General features: G+C 39.7%; 1 protein-coding gene across 5 annotated transcripts in view; it reads left to right on the top strand.

The window, feature by feature from the left end:
• Positions 1 to 7,750, top strand: part of Wars2 (tryptophanyl tRNA synthetase 2, mitochondrial) — a 74,137-nt gene extending 66,387 nt beyond the window's left edge. For 3 of the 5 annotated variants that reach the window (XM_034636820.2, XM_027940258.2, XM_071618232.1), the window contains 2 exons: positions 3,996 to 4,114; positions 5,661 to 7,750. In XM_034636820.2, the coding sequence (XP_034492711.2) occupies positions 3,996 to 4,114; positions 5,661 to 6,109 (568 nt within the window). In that variant the 3' untranslated portion in view covers positions 6,110 to 7,750. Of the gene's footprint in view, positions 1 to 3,995; positions 4,115 to 4,648; positions 4,744 to 5,660 lie in introns of all 5 variants that reach the window. The other 2 variants (XM_027940259.2, XM_071618233.1) reach the window with 2 other exon arrangements.
• The last annotated feature ends 12,945 nt before the right edge of the window (positions 7,751 to 20,695 follow it).

The following is a 20,695-nucleotide window of genomic DNA, read 5'->3' as shown; positions in this document are numbered from 1 at the left end:
ATCTCCAGCCATTTTTACTTTTTTTTTTTTTTTTTTCCCCGAAACAGGGTCTCACTAAGTTGCTGGGGCTAGCCTTGAACTTGTCATCCTCCTGCATTAGCCTCCCAATTTTCTGGGATTACAGGTGTGCACCATGGTGCCTCACCAAATGTAGGAGATTTTCAGGAGGTCAGAATGAAAGGGCTTCCCATTGGACTGGATGTGCAGGAGTGTGGGCTGTCAGGGATGACCGCACATTTCTTGGGTAACTAGATTGATGGTGTTGCAATGAGAATACTGAAAGAGGACTAACTGGAAGAATGTATAGCTTTATTCAATATCTATCCTCCTGGAGATGGTAACCACTTTATTATATCTCTCACAGTACCCAGCACTGGACCTTTCACATTGTGGGTCTTCTAAATAATTGATGAATTAGAGTTATTATAGCACATCCAACAATTGCCCAGGGATGGGGGATCAATCCTTCGTGATAGAAAAGACAACACCAAACCCCTGTCCTGTCAGGCTGGGTAAAAGCAGCAGCATTGAAAATCCACAAACACAAGCCAAGAAAGTAGGAGGGGGGTGGGGGTGGGGGGACAAGAGAACAAATCTCTGCAAGCAGATATATGTAAGCAATGATTATTCATCTGGACACTAATTCTGCCAGAGGGGTGGGGTGGATCCCAAGTAAATGAAGATGCAATAAGGAACTAAGCAAAAGAAAAATGGTTTAGTCACCAAAGAAGAAGATCAGACGCATTATTATGTGACAGAAGTTATAACAATCAAAATGATGAAAGACTTTTGTTTTATGTTGTGTCTAAGAAAGCACAGTCAGGGTAAGGGGGAAAAAAAGAAACTGGAGAAAAAGAAAAAGAGTAGGCACATTAATATGGATATCATTAAGTTGCGTATAAATTTTAAAAGAACAGCACTAAATTATTTGAAGTGAAAGGAAGAGTATGAGGAGAGAGGTTAAAAACGTGAAAAGAATAAGCCCCATAAGTGAGTAGAATCAAAGACAGGCTGAATTAAGGTGAAGTGTGAACTCAATGGATAAGAAGTAAAGGCCAAGATAAATTATAGGAGGTGAAAGGAAAAGCAGGAGCAGGAGGAGGAGAGACCAGAAACAAACAAAGTCAGATGCAAAAGCCACGTGGCGCAATGGGACCAGGTGAAAAAAATTAAAATTTTTTTATTCCTTTAAAAAAAAAAAAATCAAAACCTCACCAAATTGTAAGAAAAGAGGCAGGGATCCGACATAAGGCAAGACGCACACAGCGTCATTATGAAAACTAAATGTGTTTTCTGTTTAGTTTGGTTGCTTGGTGAATCTGGAACCATTTTGGCATGTGGAAATATTCATTCTGATGTGCTTAAAGTGTATTGATTATGGTAATTGTTTTTTCTGTGTTAGTTGCAGTCCATTCTGATTTCCTATGGGCTACTGTAATTGCTTTTTAACCTGCTCTGTTGGCTAATTTGGTTTGGGGGAATCAAAGTGACCTCTGCACGTCAGCCTCACTCTAATTACCAGACAGGAGCAACAAGGTCCAAAGAAGGGAAATTCTCAAAGGTGAGGCATGAATGGGTTACACCCAGGGCCTACATCTTTTTTTTTTTTTTTTTAACCACTGAGCCAGTGGCTTTCTGCTCCACACTGTGTGGAAGAGAACAATGGACATGGCCCTCACAATCCTTTAGTAGAATTTCCTACATTTATTTACTAACTTAAGAACAGAAAGCACTTCCTGATTCATCTTCTTTGTCCCTGGAGTTTACCTTTCCTTTCATTGCTCTGTCCCTGCTGTTTTCTTTAAATTAAAAGAGTTCTCAGAATTATATTAGCATGCTGTCTGTATTTGGGGACCACCTGATAGGTGAAGTGTCCGTTTCAGGTATGTTTTCTACCCGTATCAGGATTGCCACCCAGGTCTCTGACCATCTCTGGGACTATGTGTTTGTGGTATATGAGTCAGCTACCAAAAAAGGAAATGATCTCTTTGAAAAATGTCACAGTGCACCTCACATCAAGGACCCTTCTATATATCTTCCTTGTGCCATTTTGTCCTTCATTGTGTCAGCCCTTAATATGGCATACCACCAGCAAGGGTTACTGAGCCCTTAGCATCAAGCACTATGTTTGTTATCCTTGAAACCACCCAACGAGATAAGCAGCATTACAGAGACATTGAAAGCTTGGAAAGGGTAAGAAACTTGCCCATGATAACTGACTGCTTCTCCCAGGAGTAATATTGAACTTCCTTGAAAGGAACTAGCTATGTAGCTGGGCGTAGTGGTACATGCTGTAATCCCAGCAGCTCAGGAGGCTAAGACAGAAGGATCACAAGTTCAAAGCCAGCCTAAGTAATTTAGCAAGGCCCTGAGCAACTTAGCAAGACCTTGTCTCAAAATAAAAATATAAATAAATTGGCTGGGGATGTAGCTCAGTGGTTAAGCACTGCTGGGGCTCAATTTCTAGTACCCAAAAAGAAAAGAAAAGAAACTATGGCACTTTATTTATTATATTTATATTATCAAATATCAAATATAAACTTGCCAATCAAGATATGAAATACTAACATCACCTATCTCCATCCACAGTAACACTTCAGTACAGTTTTCCCCACTAGATCTTCTCTGAAATGGTTAATTCTTCTTGATGAACCTCATCATGATCTGACCCTACAAATTTTATATGTGTAATTAAAATCATTATAAATAGATTCTCCACATTCTGATATTTTTGGTTTCACATCTTTGTTTTTTAATAAAATATTATAGATAAAATTCAGGCCTCCTTTGTTCCTTTCCTCAGACCCATCTCCTTCTCTCTTTCTCTAGAAGCAGCTATGGTCATGAATTTGAGGAGACCCCTCCAGTGTGTTTTCGTACTTATCACTCCAGATCTATGCCTCTATAAGCAATGTGTAGTATTTTCCTATGTACTTTTACGATTTACGTAAATGCCAATGTGTACCCTAGGTGTTTTCTGAAATTTGCTTCCTTCATTCAGCATTGTTTTTGAGATTTGTTATGGTTTGGATATGAGTTATCTCCCCAAAGCTGCTGTGTTGATGTAAGAATGCTCAGAGGTGGGGAAGATTAGATAATGAGAGCTGTAACTTAATCCAACCATGCTAGTATGAAAGGACTATCTTGGTGGTAACTGTAGGCAGGTTGGTTGTGGCTGGAGGCCAAAGGTCCCTGGGGGCGTGCCCTGGAAGGGTTCATCTACTCTGTGGTTCCTTACCCTTTCTCTGCCTCCTGCCACCATGAATGGAGCAGCTCCTCCGCCTTGCCCTTCCACCAGGATGTTGTGAAACCTCTGAAACCGTGAGCCATAAGACACTTTTTCTCCTCTAAGTTGTTCAAGTCAGGTATTTTCAGCAACAAGAAGCTGAAAAACGCAAGATCTATCTATTATTGTACCTGGAGATGTTGTTTATTTACGTTCCTTCCAGCATCTTAATTCTCCTATGATTGCAATTTACTTGAAAATGACAGTGTGTTCCAAAAAGATCTTGAATCACTCCCTGTGTGACAGGGAGGGAAAACACTTGCCTGAGAGAGAGCTTTCTGCCATATCTGATTTGAAGATGGGGAGGAGTGTCTTTCAAGTGCAAGCCACTGCTCTGAGTAAAAAGCATCTGGTCAGGCTCGGGTTATATGTGCTGACTGAGTGAGGGAATGAGGAGTGGTTTTAGAATACAATTATGTGTAACGCATATGCTATTGAAGATCCCATGCCTCCCTCCCAGCAAGACCCTGTCACACTGGTGTTGATGGCTGTATTCTTCTGCTATGGAAGAAACTGAACCAGAATAGACAAACATCTCTCCAGCATTTGTCTGATACATGGGTAAAGACTTGGGTCTCAACGTTCCCTCTGTAGTTTGTGAACATTTGTTGAACACTAACAATGAAATAGACACAGGAAATGCAGCTGCTTGCAATATCATTTCCATCTAAGAAGAAGCCTTGCTGAGTTTTTCTGTCTTTTATTAAAGGTCCACACACGTTCCTGTCGGGGAGGACCAAATCCAGCACATGGAACTAGTTCAGGATCTAGCACAAGGTTTCAACAAGAAGTATGGGGAGTTCTTTCCAGTGCCCAAATCCATCCTCAGTAAGTAACAAACACATGATTGTTAAATCCGGGCATATTCTGAAGTGAAAACTGGATAATAGATGGAGGCTGGGAACTGTCTTAGGACAAAACTTGGCTTTCTCATAGACAAACTTCAGGATTTGGAACTCGAATCTTCATTGTTTCTGTCATGTAGGACTAGCACGTCACACTAGATTATTGAAAAAGATAACTAAAATGTTTGAGAAATATGGAAGAAACTACAAACTAAAAATGATTTTAATTTGTAAAGTACTATATAATTTACCTAATAGATATATTTAAAATAACAAACTTTATTGGGTAGAGCAGATATCTTCACCTCTTTTATGGGTAAAGAAACAAAGGTTTGGCAAGGCTCACTTTGTGTCCAAGTCACATGTCTAGTTGTGGCAGAGTTGGGTCCTATGCTGAGCATTTGTAAACTCAAAGCCTACTTACCTTGCCTTCCTGAGTACTCACAGCAAAATGAAAGTATCCCAATCTACATCAAATAAGAGGGAATCTGTAATCCTCATATTCTGTCTTCTTAAGTGAACCTCGGAGATGGAATGTACAATCCACCTGCTGGGTCTCAGAGATCAGCCTCAGCCTCCATTGCTATGCTAGTCTGGAACCTTCTTGATGCTGTAAGTCTACCAGCATTCTGATAGACTTGTAAATTTTGTGGCAGGGACAGAGATCATGGAACCTAAGCACTGTTCATCTTTATTAAGCTGACAACATTGTAAAGGAGTATAATATGATCCTAGATTCAACTCAAAGACAGAAGTCAGGTATAAATTTCTAGGTAATTTCAAAAATTCACACAAATAAATTCAAGAAATCCCAGGCATTGAAGTCAGACTTCTTTTAACAATCAGATTTTAATGTATAATGGTGTATTAAGAATTGTAATGCAAATAAATAAAATTTTAATATATGACATTATTATTTTACTTTTCAATTTTATATGCTTCTGTAATAGCCATAAAATAGGCAACTATTAATAACACTGGTTTATGAAGCACAGCTTAACATCTTGATTCTATCAGAGCAATAAACAAGCCATTTCTCGTGTGTATGTGTGTGTGTGTGTGTGTGTGTAATCCTGGGTAAAGAAATAGAAGGATTACTGCAGATTGTTAAAACTGGTTGGGGGGTAGAAATGGCAATGGTTGCAGGGGGTAAATAAATGATTACTAATAGGGAAGAGCAGAGAGGAGAAGAAACAATACTTTCTTAAAAGTTGTACACAGCAAAAGCAGTATGATTGGCATAATTTCATCTGGGTAAGAGTATACATTTTAGGTGGACAAATGCATTAAAAGATGCCTGAAAGTATGGAGAAAATGTTAACAGTGTTACATAATTCAGATAATCTTTACTTTCATACTTACATAAATTGCTTGACTTTTTCACAATGAATATTTGCTATTTTTATAACCAGACAGGTAAAAAAGTCATTGGTATTCTTGATATCTTCCAGATTCCAGCAGTGAGTCTTGCTGATTTATTTGTGTTTTTGTTTTTGTTTTTTGGCATGTGTGTTGGTGTTTTGACCTAGCATCCATGAAGAAGGTAAAATCCCTCCGTGACCCTTCTTCCAAAATGTCAAAATCTGACCCTGACAAACTGGCCACCATCCGAATAACAGACAGCCCAGAGGAGATAGTGCAGAAATTCCGCAAGGCTGTGACGGACTTCACCTCAGAGGTCACCTACGACCCTGCCAGCCGAGAGGGCGTCTCCAACATGGTCTCGATTCACGCTGCGGTGACAGGGCTCACCACGGAGGAGGTGGTCCGCCGCAGCACAGGCATGGATACTGCCCGCTACAAACTGGTGGTGGCAGATGCTGTGATTGAGAAATTTGCTCCAATTAAAAATGAAATTGAAAAACTGAAGATGGACAAGGAATATTTAGAGAAGGTTTTACAAGCTGGGTCAGCAAAAGCCAAAGAATTAGCCCATCCTGTCCTCCAGGAGGTGAAGAAATTGGTGGGAATTCTATAGGAAGTTTGAACCAATCACAAAAGGTTTTTGTATCTTATAGTCTGTGCACTGCAACAAAGGCAGCTTTCTTTCAAACAAAAATAATTAATTAATATAAATTATAGTTTGGGACATTTAATTTGATATGGCTGATTATTGTCTTCATTTGATGACAATGCTTTGTAGCCCTCAAATACAGCAATGTTCCAAATCCCATCAACAAAATGTTGTGATCAGAAAAACAAAAACAGCAAATTGTAAAAGGAGGTATAGCAGTCCGAATCCCCAGCTATTTGAAGCACACTCCTTGGACTGAAATATCTGAACAAATGTGATTGAGGTGAGCAATAACTTGGGAAATGAGATGATTTGTGCTCTTGATATTTACTGTAAGAAGTATTCATCCCAGCCCTTTTAAAAAGCAGCACACGAATTGCCTTAGATTTATAATCCTTCAGATGCCGTTTGATACAGTTTGTATACGAGTCTCATAAAAGTAGGTTGATTATTATTGTTCATCTTTTTAATTTTTTTTTCTTTTTCACTACAGTACTGGGCATCGAACCCCAGGCCTCCCACATGCCTCTGAGCTACACTCCCAGCTCCTGAATTAAGTTATTAATAAGTCCCCCTCTTTTTTTTTCTTTTTTTTTTTTTTTTTGCATTCCTTGGAATTAGACTCATCAACCCCCTATGAAATATATAGGAAAGGAATTGCCATTTTACACATGAAGAAAATGAGGCCCAGAGAATACAATAAACTCATACAGTATTACTCAGAAAGAAGCAAATCCAAGAGTAAAACCTTTTATAAATTTTAAAATAAAAGAGTAAAACCTTTACTCTTTCTAAGATTAGTTTTGTTTTTCATCTGTACTATGATCACTATTTATACCTATATACCTAGAATGTTGGGTAAATAATTTTTTTTTAATTTTACTTATAGGGGCTGGGGTGGTGGCTCAGTGGTAGAGTGCTCGCCTAGCATGCATGAGGCACTGGGTTCGATCCTCAGCACCACATAAAAACAAACTAATGTATACACCTAAAACTAAAAAGATACATAAATAAATAAATATTTTTTAAAAATTTTACTTATAGTAGAGCTGTCCTTTCAGCAGAACAGATATAAATCCACAAAATGGTATCCTAGAGCCTAAATTAAAAGAAGCTTATGGGCTGGAGTTGTAGCTCAGTAGCAGAGCACTTGCCTAGCATGTGGGAGGCCTGAGTTTGATTCTCAGTACCACATAAAAATAAGTAAGTAAAGGCTGGGGATATAGTTCAGCTCGTAGAGTGTTTGCCTCGCATGCACAAGACCCTGGCATCATACACACACACACACAAAAATGCATATAAAAAAGTATGCATTCAAAATAAATAAGTAAAATAAAGGTATTGTGTTCAACCACAACTAGAAAATAAATATTAAAAAACAACAACAAAAAACACTTTTGAGGATTCTTAGAGCTAGCCTGGCTCATGGGAAAAGAAAACATGTTACCTTTGGATCTTTTCTTGGAATGGAATATCTACAGTCCTAGATCATCTTTGGGTGTATATATCTTCCAAGTCATACTTATTCTCTTTTTTCCCCCTTTCAAAGGAAACCTGTTATAAATACTGGAAAATGTCAAAATAAAGATGAATCTATCAAACTAATTGTTTATCTTGTCTGTGTGGTTTCTGCCTTCTTACAATATTTTTCTCCAAAGAAATGAAGGCCCTATGGAAAATAATCTTAAGGAAGGAAAACTAGACAACATGTGATAACTTCCAAGGAGCAACGTCTGCAGAGGTGTGATTGAACTTATGTGTATCCCGTTGTTATTCTTTGAAAATAACCCTAGGTAAGTCGAGAATTAGCCCACAATGATTAAAAACCTTGGTTAATGTGTTAGGGTTCTGCAGAGAAACATAATCAGTAAGATATATGTACATGAGGGGATTAACTGCAGGAATTGGCTCACATGATTATGGAGGCTGAGAAGTCCCATAATATGATGTCTATAAGCTGGGGACTTAGGAAAACTAGTGGTGTCATTCAGGCCAGATCCACAGGCCAGAGAATCAGGGGAGGTGATGGTGTAACTTCCAGTCTGAGGTCCAACACCTGAGGATCTCATGTAAATCCTAGAGTCTGAAGTCTCAAGAACCAGGAACTCTTATGTCCCAGGACAGGAGAAGGTAGATATCTCTGCTTAAGAAAAGAGCAAATTGACTCTTCCTCCATCTTTCTGTTCTATTTGGATGGTCCCTCTATGGATTAGATGTTGTCGACCTACATTGGTGAGGGCAGATCTTTACTTAGTCTACTGATTTGAATCCCAGTCTTTTCTGCATAGTCTTTTTAATAGAGATGAAGAATCACAGGGAAATATATTATCATGATTCATTACAAAAGGGGGATTTTCATTATTATTTTCTATGTTTTATAGACAACCGAAATGGTGCAAAATATTTCAGATGGTAGTATAATGGTCAGTAGCTTATGCGCTATAGCTCCACCTACTGACAAACCTTACCACAAACCCACTGGCTCTAACTAGGTACACAGAACATTGTGGGTATTACCTTGCTCTTTGTAGGTTCTTCATAAACATCAAAATAATGAAGATGGGTTGGAAATTTCTAATAAAATGTGATATTTCTTGCTCCTAGAAACCCTCCTGACACACATCATAAAGGTGGTTATCATAAAACATCTAACACTGTTGGGTTCTGGTGATGGATTAGACACAGTATTAAATGTCATATAACAGAGTATATTAGTCAGTTTTCCACTACTATAACAAATACCTGTTATAGTAAACTTATACAGAGAAAAGCCTTATTTTGGCTTACAGTTTTAGAGGTTTAGTCCATAGTTAGTTGGCTCCATTGCTTTTGTTCCTGTCTCAGGATAACACATCATATTGGGGAATACATGGTGGAGTAAAGTTGTTCACTTCATGGTAAGCTAAAGAGAAAAAAAAAAAAAAACAGTAGCTGAGACCCACTGTTCTTTCCAAGATGCAGCCTTGATGACCAGAAGACCTCACAGTAGCCTCACTTCTTAAAGTTTCCTCCACCTCCAAGTAACACCATGTTGGAGACCATGCCTTTAGAGGACACTTAGGATCCAAACTATAACATAGTGTTTTTCTAAGAGAGGTCCCAGGCCAGCGACATGAGAATCATCTGAGATCTCATCAGGAATGTAAATGCTCTGGCTCCACTACAGACCTACCTGGGGTATGAACTCAGAAATTTTTTACATTAACAGCCTTCCAGGTGGTCCTGATACCTGCTAAACTTTGAGAACCACCACTTCATATGAATTCTCTCACTTAATCCTCATAGCTAATAATAATTACCAACCATCCAATCATCCATGACTAAGGTTGAAACTGAAGAGCAGGAGGTCGAGAAACTTGCCCAACATAGTTCAGCTTCTAAGAAGTAAAATCAGGCTCAAACTCAGCTTCTAAGGGGTGGACTCAGGATCTGGAGTTCACTAGGTCACAGTGGCCTCCACACAATGTCTTCTGTATGTATGGAAGTAATGCACATGGTGATGGCCTTATTTCTGGCAAAGTCCCGAGGAATTGCAGGACATCACATAGCAAAAGGCAGGGGATGGGAGGGTCTCTTCTGGATCTCTTTTTATAAAGCCACCAATATCAGTCAAGGAGGTTCTACCCTGATGACCTCATCTAATCCTAATTACCTCCCAAAGGCCTATCAATACTATCGTCCAATTAGGTTTCCACCTTCTTGATACCTCACAGTTGAGAGTAGACTTCAAGAGGTGTTTCTAAAGGGGCAAATCATATTCAAAGCACAGCAAAATGTCACATTCAGTAGTCCTCAGATAAATAAAACAATTGATATTTGATGTCATTGTGTTGGCTCTATTGAAAGCAAACTTTATTTTTTTTAACATAACCTTCCCATTCTTATCCACATATACACATAATAAGTCAGGACTATGCTTGTCAGTTTCTAAAAGTGTTTCTGAAAAGTAGATGATGTGATTCTACTTAGAATAGTGTTCTGATTTTACAGGTTTCCTTTGTTTGAGTAATATTTAAACATACAGACTCTTCCCAGGAGTACAGCTGTGTCCCGATTCCTATGTGTGAATGCAGAGATGAAGAAGTGCTGTGTACATGGCCCTTACCACCAGGTCTCCCCTACCAACATGTCCCACGGGGAAGCCCACTGGGAGCAACTGTCAGTTCAAATAAATGGGTTATCTAAGAGTTCCCTGAGTTTGCAAAAGCCTCCACCCAAAAGAGTGGGTTCTGTGATGATTTACACAACAACAATAACAAAATGGCATGGCTTATCCAGATTGACCCAGGAGACAACCCTTGGGAAAGAAAAATTCCCTCCATGAACTAGGCAACCAGGGAGCAAGAAATGTCTAGTTCCTCAGCAGGTATCACCGAAAAAAAAAAAAAATTCTTGCCCTAGAAGAGGAGGTGAATACTCACGAAAATGCAGGGTGATCAAGTGGTTTTGTGATGGTTTTCTCTCCTGGGCCACTCACATAAAAATTTAACAAATAGAATTTCTGAGGTTGCCAGCTCTTCAGTGAATGATTATTATTCTTTCACTGTTTTCTTACCCTCCTTTTCTCCTTGCTAATTTCTCTTTCTCGCCTGCATCCTGCACAGGCGGTGGAAATGGAGTTCCCCTCGGTGGAATGGGCTGGCTGAGAAATAAAAGCTAAAAAAAATAGAAAGACGAAAAAAACCCACAGGACACAGAAAGTAGTTTCGAGTGCTGGGCAGGACGGGCAAGCCGATCAGATGGATGGAGCTTCTATAGTCTGGCAAAATGGAGCCTGCACTTGCTCTATTTATATGGCGGGGTTGGGGGTGGGACATCAAAGGCAGGGATAAGGTTTCAAGGGCGGAGTCTCTGCAGTCAGCAGGCTGATTGACATCTTGGCCCATCACACCCATCTCAGGTGCTGTGTGGGATCTCTGGCTGAGCTTGAGGGGCAAGTTCACCTGCCTCAGGCAATCAGTCCTTGTAGGGGTGCCATGGGAGGTTCCCAATGCCAGACTTATCTTCTTATTAAGCTACTATGCACAACATAGTCCACACACAGCCCACAGACGGCTCGTGACATCTAAACATCTTCAAAGCTCCCACAAGCTCAATCCAAAGAAGCGGGAATTCCCTGCTGATGAGTCTGCATCCACATTTATGCACAATGATTCACGTGCTTCAGCCTCTGGGGCATCCTGAACTCATTTTTCTTCCCCCTTCCATTTCTAAGTGATGCCCAATCCAGTCACTGCTTCTGCTTCCTCTACCTATGGCTTCTCTATTACCTGTTAGCTTCTAGAGAAACAAAATAATGCTCTTCCCGAGACCTTCTCAGCTTCAACCCTCTTCTAGCTCAATGCTTTGAAACTCTAAGCTTATTGCTGTTAGTCACTGTATAAAATGCTCTTGCCAAATTCTTCCATGACATCTTTGTGGGTTTTATTACAGCCCTCCACAGTCTCCCTTGATGCCCCACCATCACAGCCAAGGCTCGCCTCTCCATGTGGCCACATGTGTAGGATCCTCCCTGTGCCTCCTCCATCTTCCCACCATTCTGCAGGAACTACCACTGTGTGCCTCACTCAATGGTGACAATGGTGTCAGCCCATTGTCCCTCTGCCCCAGCCACTGTTATCATGACTTCCATGCTGTTTCTTGCATCTTCTACAATTGCATCAAGCCATCTCTTCCTCCACATCTCTCTACTGAGGGAAGCACATTCTGATGCTCATTTGATATACTGGAATATGGACATGTTGAGGTGAACAGAAAGGTTTTTTGATCCATAGTACTAGCCAACTAACAACCTCAGTATTAAAACATAATTGCCTCTTCCTCTCACTCCATCTCCCCCCAAAACGATATGTATAAATGCAAAGAAAACCCCTCTGTACTTAATGCTCAGATTTTCATCACTTTACTCATAGATGGGTCATAAAAGTTTGTGGCAGAGATTTCTATCTAGTTCCCAGTATCCAGTCTCTCCTTCTTCCTTTTTAGTAAAGGAACCCTTATTATGAATTTTAGCAGGGTAGAAACTACATTTGCCAGCTGGAAGCAAGGGAAATAAATAGTTCTAGCCAATGGGAAAAGAGTAAAAGTGATGTGTGCAAGCTAGGGGAGGTTGTGCATGCCTGTATCCTAGTGGCTCGGGAGACTAAGGCAGGACGATTGCAAATTCAAGGTCAGCCCTCAGCAATTTAGCAAGGTCCTAAGTAACTTAGTGAGACCCTTTCTCAAATAAACATAAAAAGGGCTAGGGATGTGGCGAAGCTCCCCTGGGTTCAAAAAAAAAAAAAAGTGATGTGTGCAGTTTCTAAGTTGTATCTATTTTAAAGGAAACTTCTCCTCCTTTCCCCCACATCCTGGAGAATGTTCAACCCATTGATGGAAAACACCAGGGAAAGATGGGCAGAGCTGACTTCCCAGCCTGGGTTCCTGGACTCAACAAAAGGTGCTGCCTTGCTGCCCTGGACTGCCTGCCTACCTCTGGACTGTTGTGTGGTAAATAACTTTTAGCATATTTAAGCCACCTTCTCTTGGACTCTCTGGGTTCCTGCACCTTAGCTACTACCCCAGGCAATACACTAACCTTACCAGCCTCTTTGTCTAATGTTGCCCCTGCAACTGGGTTGCTTTAATCCAGTGCAACTAGCCTTTGTGACAGCCTTCTATGTGCTGAGGCTGTAACTATGATCCCCAGAGCAGTAGCATTGGGGTCACCTGGGAACTTGTTAGATACTCATATCCAGACTCCACCCCACGCTGACTGAATGAGGAACTCTGGGAGTGGGGCTTGGTAATAGACTTGAGCCTTCAGGTAGACAGATTGTGCAGATGTTGAGAACTGCTGCATGGGAAATAAGGAATAGAACAAATGAACCACAACCAGTCTCTGTCCTCAAGGAGTTTATTTGGACAGAGAGGTATAAATACATAATCAGGCACAAAAACATAATTATTATCTTGACTTTCTGCTATTTCCTGTCTTCTGTCCCTTCCCTTTTTTTCCATCACATTAACCCAAAATAATTTAGCTCAGATTGTTTTTGTTTATGTGTATGATTATTTATAAAGACCTTGAAATGTAGGTCATTTGGGTCTATGCAAATCATAAAAGGAGAAATAATTTCGTTTCTAAAGTGAACAGAGATTAGATCACCAATATTAGAATTAATAAGGATTTCCTGAAGCCAAGAGAGACAAACAAGAAGGGGGAGCTGTTTTTACACAGTGGGTAGTAAAATTATAGTACTTATTACCCTGTAAAGGGTTATATGGCCTAGAAATAAAAACAGTTGAGCATGGATTAAATTTATGAGTGAGTAAGTCATAAAATTGCATTAAACACACGTTAGGAATGTTCAAATCATTTCTGAAAGTGTCTGACACCAATATCATAGAAGGAAACTGCCATCTTTGCTGTTGGCACCCTTATTATCATAACCTTCAATGTTTAGAACACTAGAAGAGACCAGGCTAGACTAACATGGTATTGGTAATGGGCTGGCAAGTACATTTATGAGAATGAAGACTCTTGTTCTTAATGTATTTTGTATGAGATCGGTCAATGCACACTGATCTTATTTAATGGATCATAAAGACAGAGGAAATAGGGAGATGATGGATGGAATTCATTTAAAAAAATATAATTTGAGGTTAAAATTAAAGTACATTATTCTTTTTTTATCAATAAGGCATGATTTTTTTAAGAGAGAGTGAGAGAGAGAATTTTTAATATTTATTTTTTAGTTATCGGCGGACACAACATCTTTGTATGTGGTGCTGAGGATCGAACCCGGGCCGCACGCATGCCAGGCGAGCACGCTACCGCTTGAGCCACATCCCCAGCCCGCATTATTCTTATTAACAGGAGTTAACTCAGATAATTGAAATCTGCATGTAATCCTACTATAGTTTGGAAAAGTGCCTCCTAACAAGACTTAAGATCTTTGTCCCCAGCCATGAAGCTATTGGGAGATGGTGGACCCTTTAAGATGTGGAGCCTAATGGGAGATCTGATCACGAGGAGCATGCTCTTGAAGTGGATATTGGTACCTTAGTCCTTTCTCCTTTCTCTCTTTCATGTCTCAGCCATGAGGTGAACAGTTCTGCTGCATGTCTCCTCCATGATGTGCTGCACTACTACATGCCTAAAAGCAACAGAGTCAATCAGCCATAGACTGAAACCTCAAAGACTGTGAGCCAAAGTAAACCTCTCTTCTTTATGAGTTGATTATCTCAGGTATTTTGTTACAGTTATGGAAAGATCAGTAACACAAATCCAAAACCTAATAAAATATTATTATTACCACACAACAGCAAACTGATCTTATATCTTTGACATAGGAGCTGAATGTTTTGGATAATACAAACATAGAATTGTTTAGCACATCCAAAAACTAGTCAAACTTGGGACTTTAGTGAAGGTAGACTTATGTGATAATGAAGAGGTTGCAGTTAGCATCACACAACTTCCCCCAAGTTTTGTGAATTTTCAGAATACAAGGTTTAATTCTGCCATCCACTGTTAGGAACACCAGAATGACAAGAGTCATTCTGCATATCTGCCATTTGCTGCTAAAAATTGTTTTTGCCCTGGCCCACATGTTTTTAAAATCTTGCAATGTCTTTAAACTATAATCCAGTTTGGTAAAATACAGCTACTTTGTCTTCTTCCCATCCCCTTTCTTTTTCTTTTTAAAGATACTTCATCCAACTTCTTCCAAAAACATTGTCAATCAGGATTTCTATTTCAAATAATTTGGAATAAAAAGTATTTAACATTCTGGAAGCAAGTGAGATTTTTATTGCATTTTTATAGAGAGTAAATTGAACTGTGTGGGCAGGCTAGAGAGGGGCTCCTCTGTAAGTCTCTAGCACAACCCCTGTGCACCCCAGCAAGGACTCATATTACAAAAATCACATCTCTGATCTGCTTCTATTGGCTGCCCAGGCTCACCAAGACCCTGGGCACTACCAGGCATGTTAACTCCTTCTTGATCCTCAGGAACCTTCCACCAGAGGGCTTATATGGCTCCCAGAGGTCTGTGTCTTTCTTCTTATAACTTTCAAACATTTTCCTAATATGAAGAAGTGTTTGGCAAACTAAAACTGTATTTCATCTTCACATATTTGTTTAATATATCAGTATCATTATCCCTATTTTACAGGTAAGTTTTCCTTGAGTACTTGGTTACCAACTAAATTTCTTAATGCCCTTCTTCCCCCTGATATGTGTGAGTACACACACACATACACACACACACACACACACACACACGTTTGAGTTGTTTGTAAGTATTTTGAGCATAAATTATTGCAAAAATGGATTTTGAATTTTTAATTATTATTTTTATTTTTTAAATCATTCTCCTATGAAGCACAATACTGGACACAGAGTAGATGCAAACGTAATGTTTTTTATTGAAAACCACACTGAGGGATTAGAGGTTACAAATTCAAATGGATTCAGGAAAGAAATAGTATGTAAATCCATTAAATCCTTTTATAAGTATTTATTCAAGACTTACTAGGTTCTGGGCACAAGCTGTGAACAAAAGAGAAAAAGATCTTTGCCCTCTTCTAATTGACATTGTAAAGAAGCGATTAAAGACATGAAATAAATAGAAAATAAGATGGTAGGTCACCAGATGTAGAAATAACAAGAAAATGAGATGGAATGTTGTGAACTGAATTGTGTTCTGCCAAAATTTACATATTGAAAACGGAACCCCCAGGATCTCAAGATTACGATTCTTTAGGGGAGATAGGCCCTTTAAAGAGGTAACTAAATTCAAATGAGGCTGTAAGGATGCCCCCAACCCAATTTGTTTGAGGTCTTTATAAGAAGAGCTTGGCGGGCACAGAGAAAGACCATGGGAGGTGCAGTGAGAAGGTCCCCACACAGAGAGGCCTCAGACCAGCTGAAACCACCGTCTCAGACCTGCCAGTTTCCACACGCTGAGAAAATAAATGTCTGTTGTTTAAGCCACCGTTGTGGTATTTTGTTATGGCAACCCCAGCAAACTAATGCAAGCACTGGTTAATAGAGTTGTAAAGGTTGGTTTCATTGTGGTTAAATTTAAGAAAAAAACGGAATGAAGTAAGGAAGATAACAGGGTGATATCTGGGGACGGTTAATACAAAGGCCTGGCACAGAGCATGCTTGACTCATTTAAAGAGTGGGAAGGAGACAGGGTAGGTGGAGGTAAGTGGGAGGCATGGTGGCAGAAGACAAAGTCAGAACAGTAGTGAGGTCAAGGCTTCACAAGCCATTGTAGGGACTGGTTTTTACTTTATGACATTGGGATGGGGAGCCATTGCAGGCTTAAGTTATGAAAGGTTCCTGCTGACCATTTATTTTGTGGTGCAAATAGAAAACAGTGGTTAGAGATGGAAGTGGGGAGACCAGGTAGGAGGTAAAAGGGAAGGCTTAGAGTAGGCTAACAGTGATGGAAGTGTTCAGGCAGAATTGGCTATGAAAAAACATTTGTGAAGGTAAAGCTGACAGGATTTGCTAATAGATTCGTATCTGAGAAAGATGGGGGGGGGGAGAAATCAGGTTAATTAAAATGTCTGTGACTAGAAGAATTAGAAAGATGAAGTTGCTGTCTAATGAGATGGGAACTAATGTAGAGGTAACCCATCTGGAAAGAAGAGGAGTTTGGCTTAGGATGTTGGAGATGTTAAGTGGACAACTGGATATTTAAAACTAGAAACCAGGGAGTGGTCCAGGCTAGAGATACTAATTTGGGAATCATCAATTTATAGATAGCATTTCATAAGCCAGAAGTCTTAATGAAATCTCCAAATGAGTGAGTGAGTATGGACAGAAAAAGGAGGTCCAAAAACTAATCCTATTCAGAAGTTCAGGGAAATGAGAAAATACGCAGGTAGCAAAGACATTGAGAAAAAAAAAGCCAATGTGACAGAGGAAGAACCAAGGAGAAAACCCTACAAGCCAAGCAGAAAAGCTGTTTTCAGAGAGAAAAAAAAAAAGACTGATCTCTGTCAAGGAAGTAAAAAAAAGGACCATTGAGTTTAGCAATGTGTGGGTCATTGATGACCCGGATCAAAGCACATTGGTGGATGGTAAGGTCTAAAACCTAATTAAATATATTTAAAGGGGAGTGGAAAGAAACTGGAGACAGTGTCCTTGATAACTCTTTCAAGGAGTATTGCTGTAAAGGGAAACAGAGAAATGGAAAAATATTACAGTGATAAATGGAGTCAAAAGAGGGTTTTGTCACTTTTTTAGGATGGGGAAAATAATTGCATTTTTAATTGCAAAATAATTATAATTCACCAGAGGGAAAAATTGATGGGGCTGGAATAAGAGAGGCTGCTTACTAAAGGGATACCCTTGAATAAGCAGAAGGGAATGGGATCCAGAGCATATGTGAACAGATTAAATTTAGATGGGAGACCAGAGAAGAGAAAAGGAACAATATAGGGATACAGAGGCAGATGGATTCCTACACGTCTCAGAAAAAGCAAGTAGAAGTTCTCTTTCTTGCTTCAGTTTTCTTAGAGAAACAGGAATCAAGATCCTCAGTGGAGATTGAAGAAGAGGGAGCATCTGTCAGAGGTTCCAGGGAAAAGTAGGAGGAGAAGGTGTGAAATCGTCAACTAGGGAAAGGGAGTGGAATGGACCAGGGAAATGCAGAAGTGCCAGGCAGCATTTAAGGGCTCTCCTGAGGGTAGGGAACATGAATTTACAATGTGAGCAGTCGGCAAAGTTGACGGTGTTGCTCCAGCCACATTCTGCTGCGCGGGTGTAGGAAGAGTCTAGGCAAAGTTGGACTTCATCTAGAGCTGAACTTTGCCAGATGATTGCAATAAAGGACCAAGAGTGAAGAAGCTGAGTAGTATGCCAGGGTGTAATGAGTCATGGCAACCAAACAGAGCAAGTGGGGAGGTTAGGCTGTGAGGAGTGCCGAGTGGGTGGAAAGATGGTTAAATCAATGGATAGGCAGTCCTGATGGTGTCCAAAAAAATAATTGAGATAGTAAACTGGAAAACAAGTTTATATGGGTCATAACTTGAAATCAAGATTATTGGGGGGGGGTGCAATTCTTAGCAATGACAAAGTTTGGAGTATGGCCCAAAGAATGATTGTTGATATAGGTTGGAAAATATTATCTCTGGAGAAGAGAAGGTCAAAGATGACCTTGTGGAGATGATTCATTTCAATGTGAAACTATAAAAACTATACCAAGCGTAGCTCTGCAGGCAGGAGAGTGAGCCAGGAATAAAATCTCTAAGTAGGGAGACATGGTCTTCAGGCTGATAGGCGTTACAAAACCTGGATAAGAAGGTGAGGGGAATAATGATCTGGAAGTATCAATGATGTGCAAAGAAACAATTCCCCTACCTCCAACTGCCAATTGCATCATCTAGGCAGCAGGCCTGGGTAGGGTCACGAGCATGGCGTTTTCCCTTGGTCTTCACTTTGTCTTGAGGTCATTCAGGAACCTGTGGTTGACCACTGGGTAACTACTTCTTAAACTATAGGTAGTTTGTCCTCATTTAAATCATCACCAGACTTTTTATAATTCTACTGTTTGGACCTGCTAGCATGATTTCTGGTCTAATGCATTTGTTTTTGTTGATTTATTTATCTTTGTTTGGAAGGAGGAGTTGGGAAAGGAAGGGACTTAGACCTAATTTGTTTCAACTCTTCTGAGACCTTTTCTAAATTCTCAGAAACTTATATACAGGGATGCTGTCCTAGAACAAGCAATCTCTGAAATAAGGTGACCCACCATATCTGGGGTTCTCTGGGCAGATGCATACCTCCTAGGAATCTGCTCTGAATTCCTGGGGCTGCTTTGTTCCCAAGATCTGGATCCCTAGATATGGATGGGACCAGCCCACAATTACTTTAGGCCACTACATTGCTTGCTGTGCATTCTGTCACAGGGACACTACTGAAATGACACCTTTTCTTTAGGTGAAGATGCTACTCTGCAGTTGATACTCCTGATGATTGTTGATATAGGTTGGAAAATATTATCTCTGGAGAAGAGAAGGTCAAAGATGACCTCATCAAGATGATTTATTTCAATGTGAAATTATAAAAACTATACCAAGTGTAGCTCTGGAGGCAGGAGAGTGAACTTTAGAATTTATTCCTCAGCACGGGCAGCACACCCTTATTGGCAGGCAGAAGGAAAAAATATTAGAGTAAGTGATGATTCAGAGATTTTTGTGTGGCTGGTAAACAGCCCATGAAGTCATCTCTAAAAGTGGCATTCCAAAAATGTTTTGAGTGGGTTGGGATACAGCTCAGTGGTAGAGTGCTGTCTAGCATGCACAAGGCCCTGGGTTTAGTCCCATGCACAAAACAAAACAAAAATGTTTCACAAAAAAAATCATTTGGATAAGACACAGAATCCCAGGGTAACTGTTTTATTTGAATAAATAAATTCTGGTATGTAAAAAACGTGTGGATTAGTCCCATTACTTTCTACTCAGTTTTTGATCCTCTAATTCTTTAAAAGTTCTTTTTTAAGTCAAGTGAAAGGAAGTCTAGTAGAGAAAGGAGAAGGGGGTCGTGAAGGAGGGCAGGAGGAGGAAAAGGTGGATCACGAACTGAAGTCAAATTTCATGCATGTATAAGTTTGTTGGGATAAACCTAACTACTATGTATAACTATAAAGTTCTTATAAAAATACAAAATTAAATTTCTTTTTTTCAGTAGCTATTATTTGTTTGCATTAACTTTGACAATGAACTCAAACCTATATCAGAGCCGTAAGTTTTATCTCACTAATTTTTTCTTTATCAAACGTTTATTTTTAAAGCATTTATTACTTTATTATAATTATACATTATAATCGGTTCATTCTGACATTTTTCTTTCTTTTTTTGGGTGGGGGGGGGGGGGTGCTGGGGATTGATGTAGGGCCTTGCACATACCAGGCAAATACTCTACCACTAAGCTACATCCCAGACCATTGTAATATATTCATATATACATTTAACATAAATTGTCCCATTTCAGTCCCAGCACTTCCCCTTTCCCTCTTCTCAGCCCTGCCCAATCTCCTTTCTCTATTCTACTGGTCTTCCTTCTACTTATTTATTTTTCTGAATGGTGCATTGTACTTTTTTTATTTTTTAGTTATAGATGGACATAATGTATTTATTTTACTTTATGTGGTGCTGAGGATCGAACCCAGTGCCTCACTCATGCTAAGCGAGCGCTCTACCTCTGCAGCCACAACCCCAGCCCTGCATTGTACTTTTACATACAATTGGGATTCACTGTGATTGATCTTACATATACTTGGTATTATTTGATTGGTTTTATTTTGTAATTCTTCCCCTTTCCATCCCCCTCAACCCCCTCCCTCTATTCTATTTGGGGGGAGATCCCCTTTTTAAAATTCCTTATTTCTCTCTAGCTTCCACATACGAAAGAAAACATTCACATCTTGACTATCTGATTCCAGCCTATTTACTTAATAAGATCTTCTCCAGTTCCATCCATTTACTAGCAAATGATGTAATTTCATTTTTCCCAATGACTGACTAGTACTTCATTGCATATATATATAT

The sequence above is a fragment of the Marmota flaviventris genome, chromosome 10, assembly GCF_047511675.1.
Source record: "Marmota flaviventris isolate mMarFla1 chromosome 10, mMarFla1.hap1, whole genome shotgun sequence".
In the NCBI taxonomy this organism is placed as follows: domain Eukaryota; kingdom Metazoa; phylum Chordata; class Mammalia; order Rodentia; family Sciuridae; genus Marmota; species Marmota flaviventris.
This window is presented reverse-complemented; position numbering and strand designations above follow the sequence as displayed.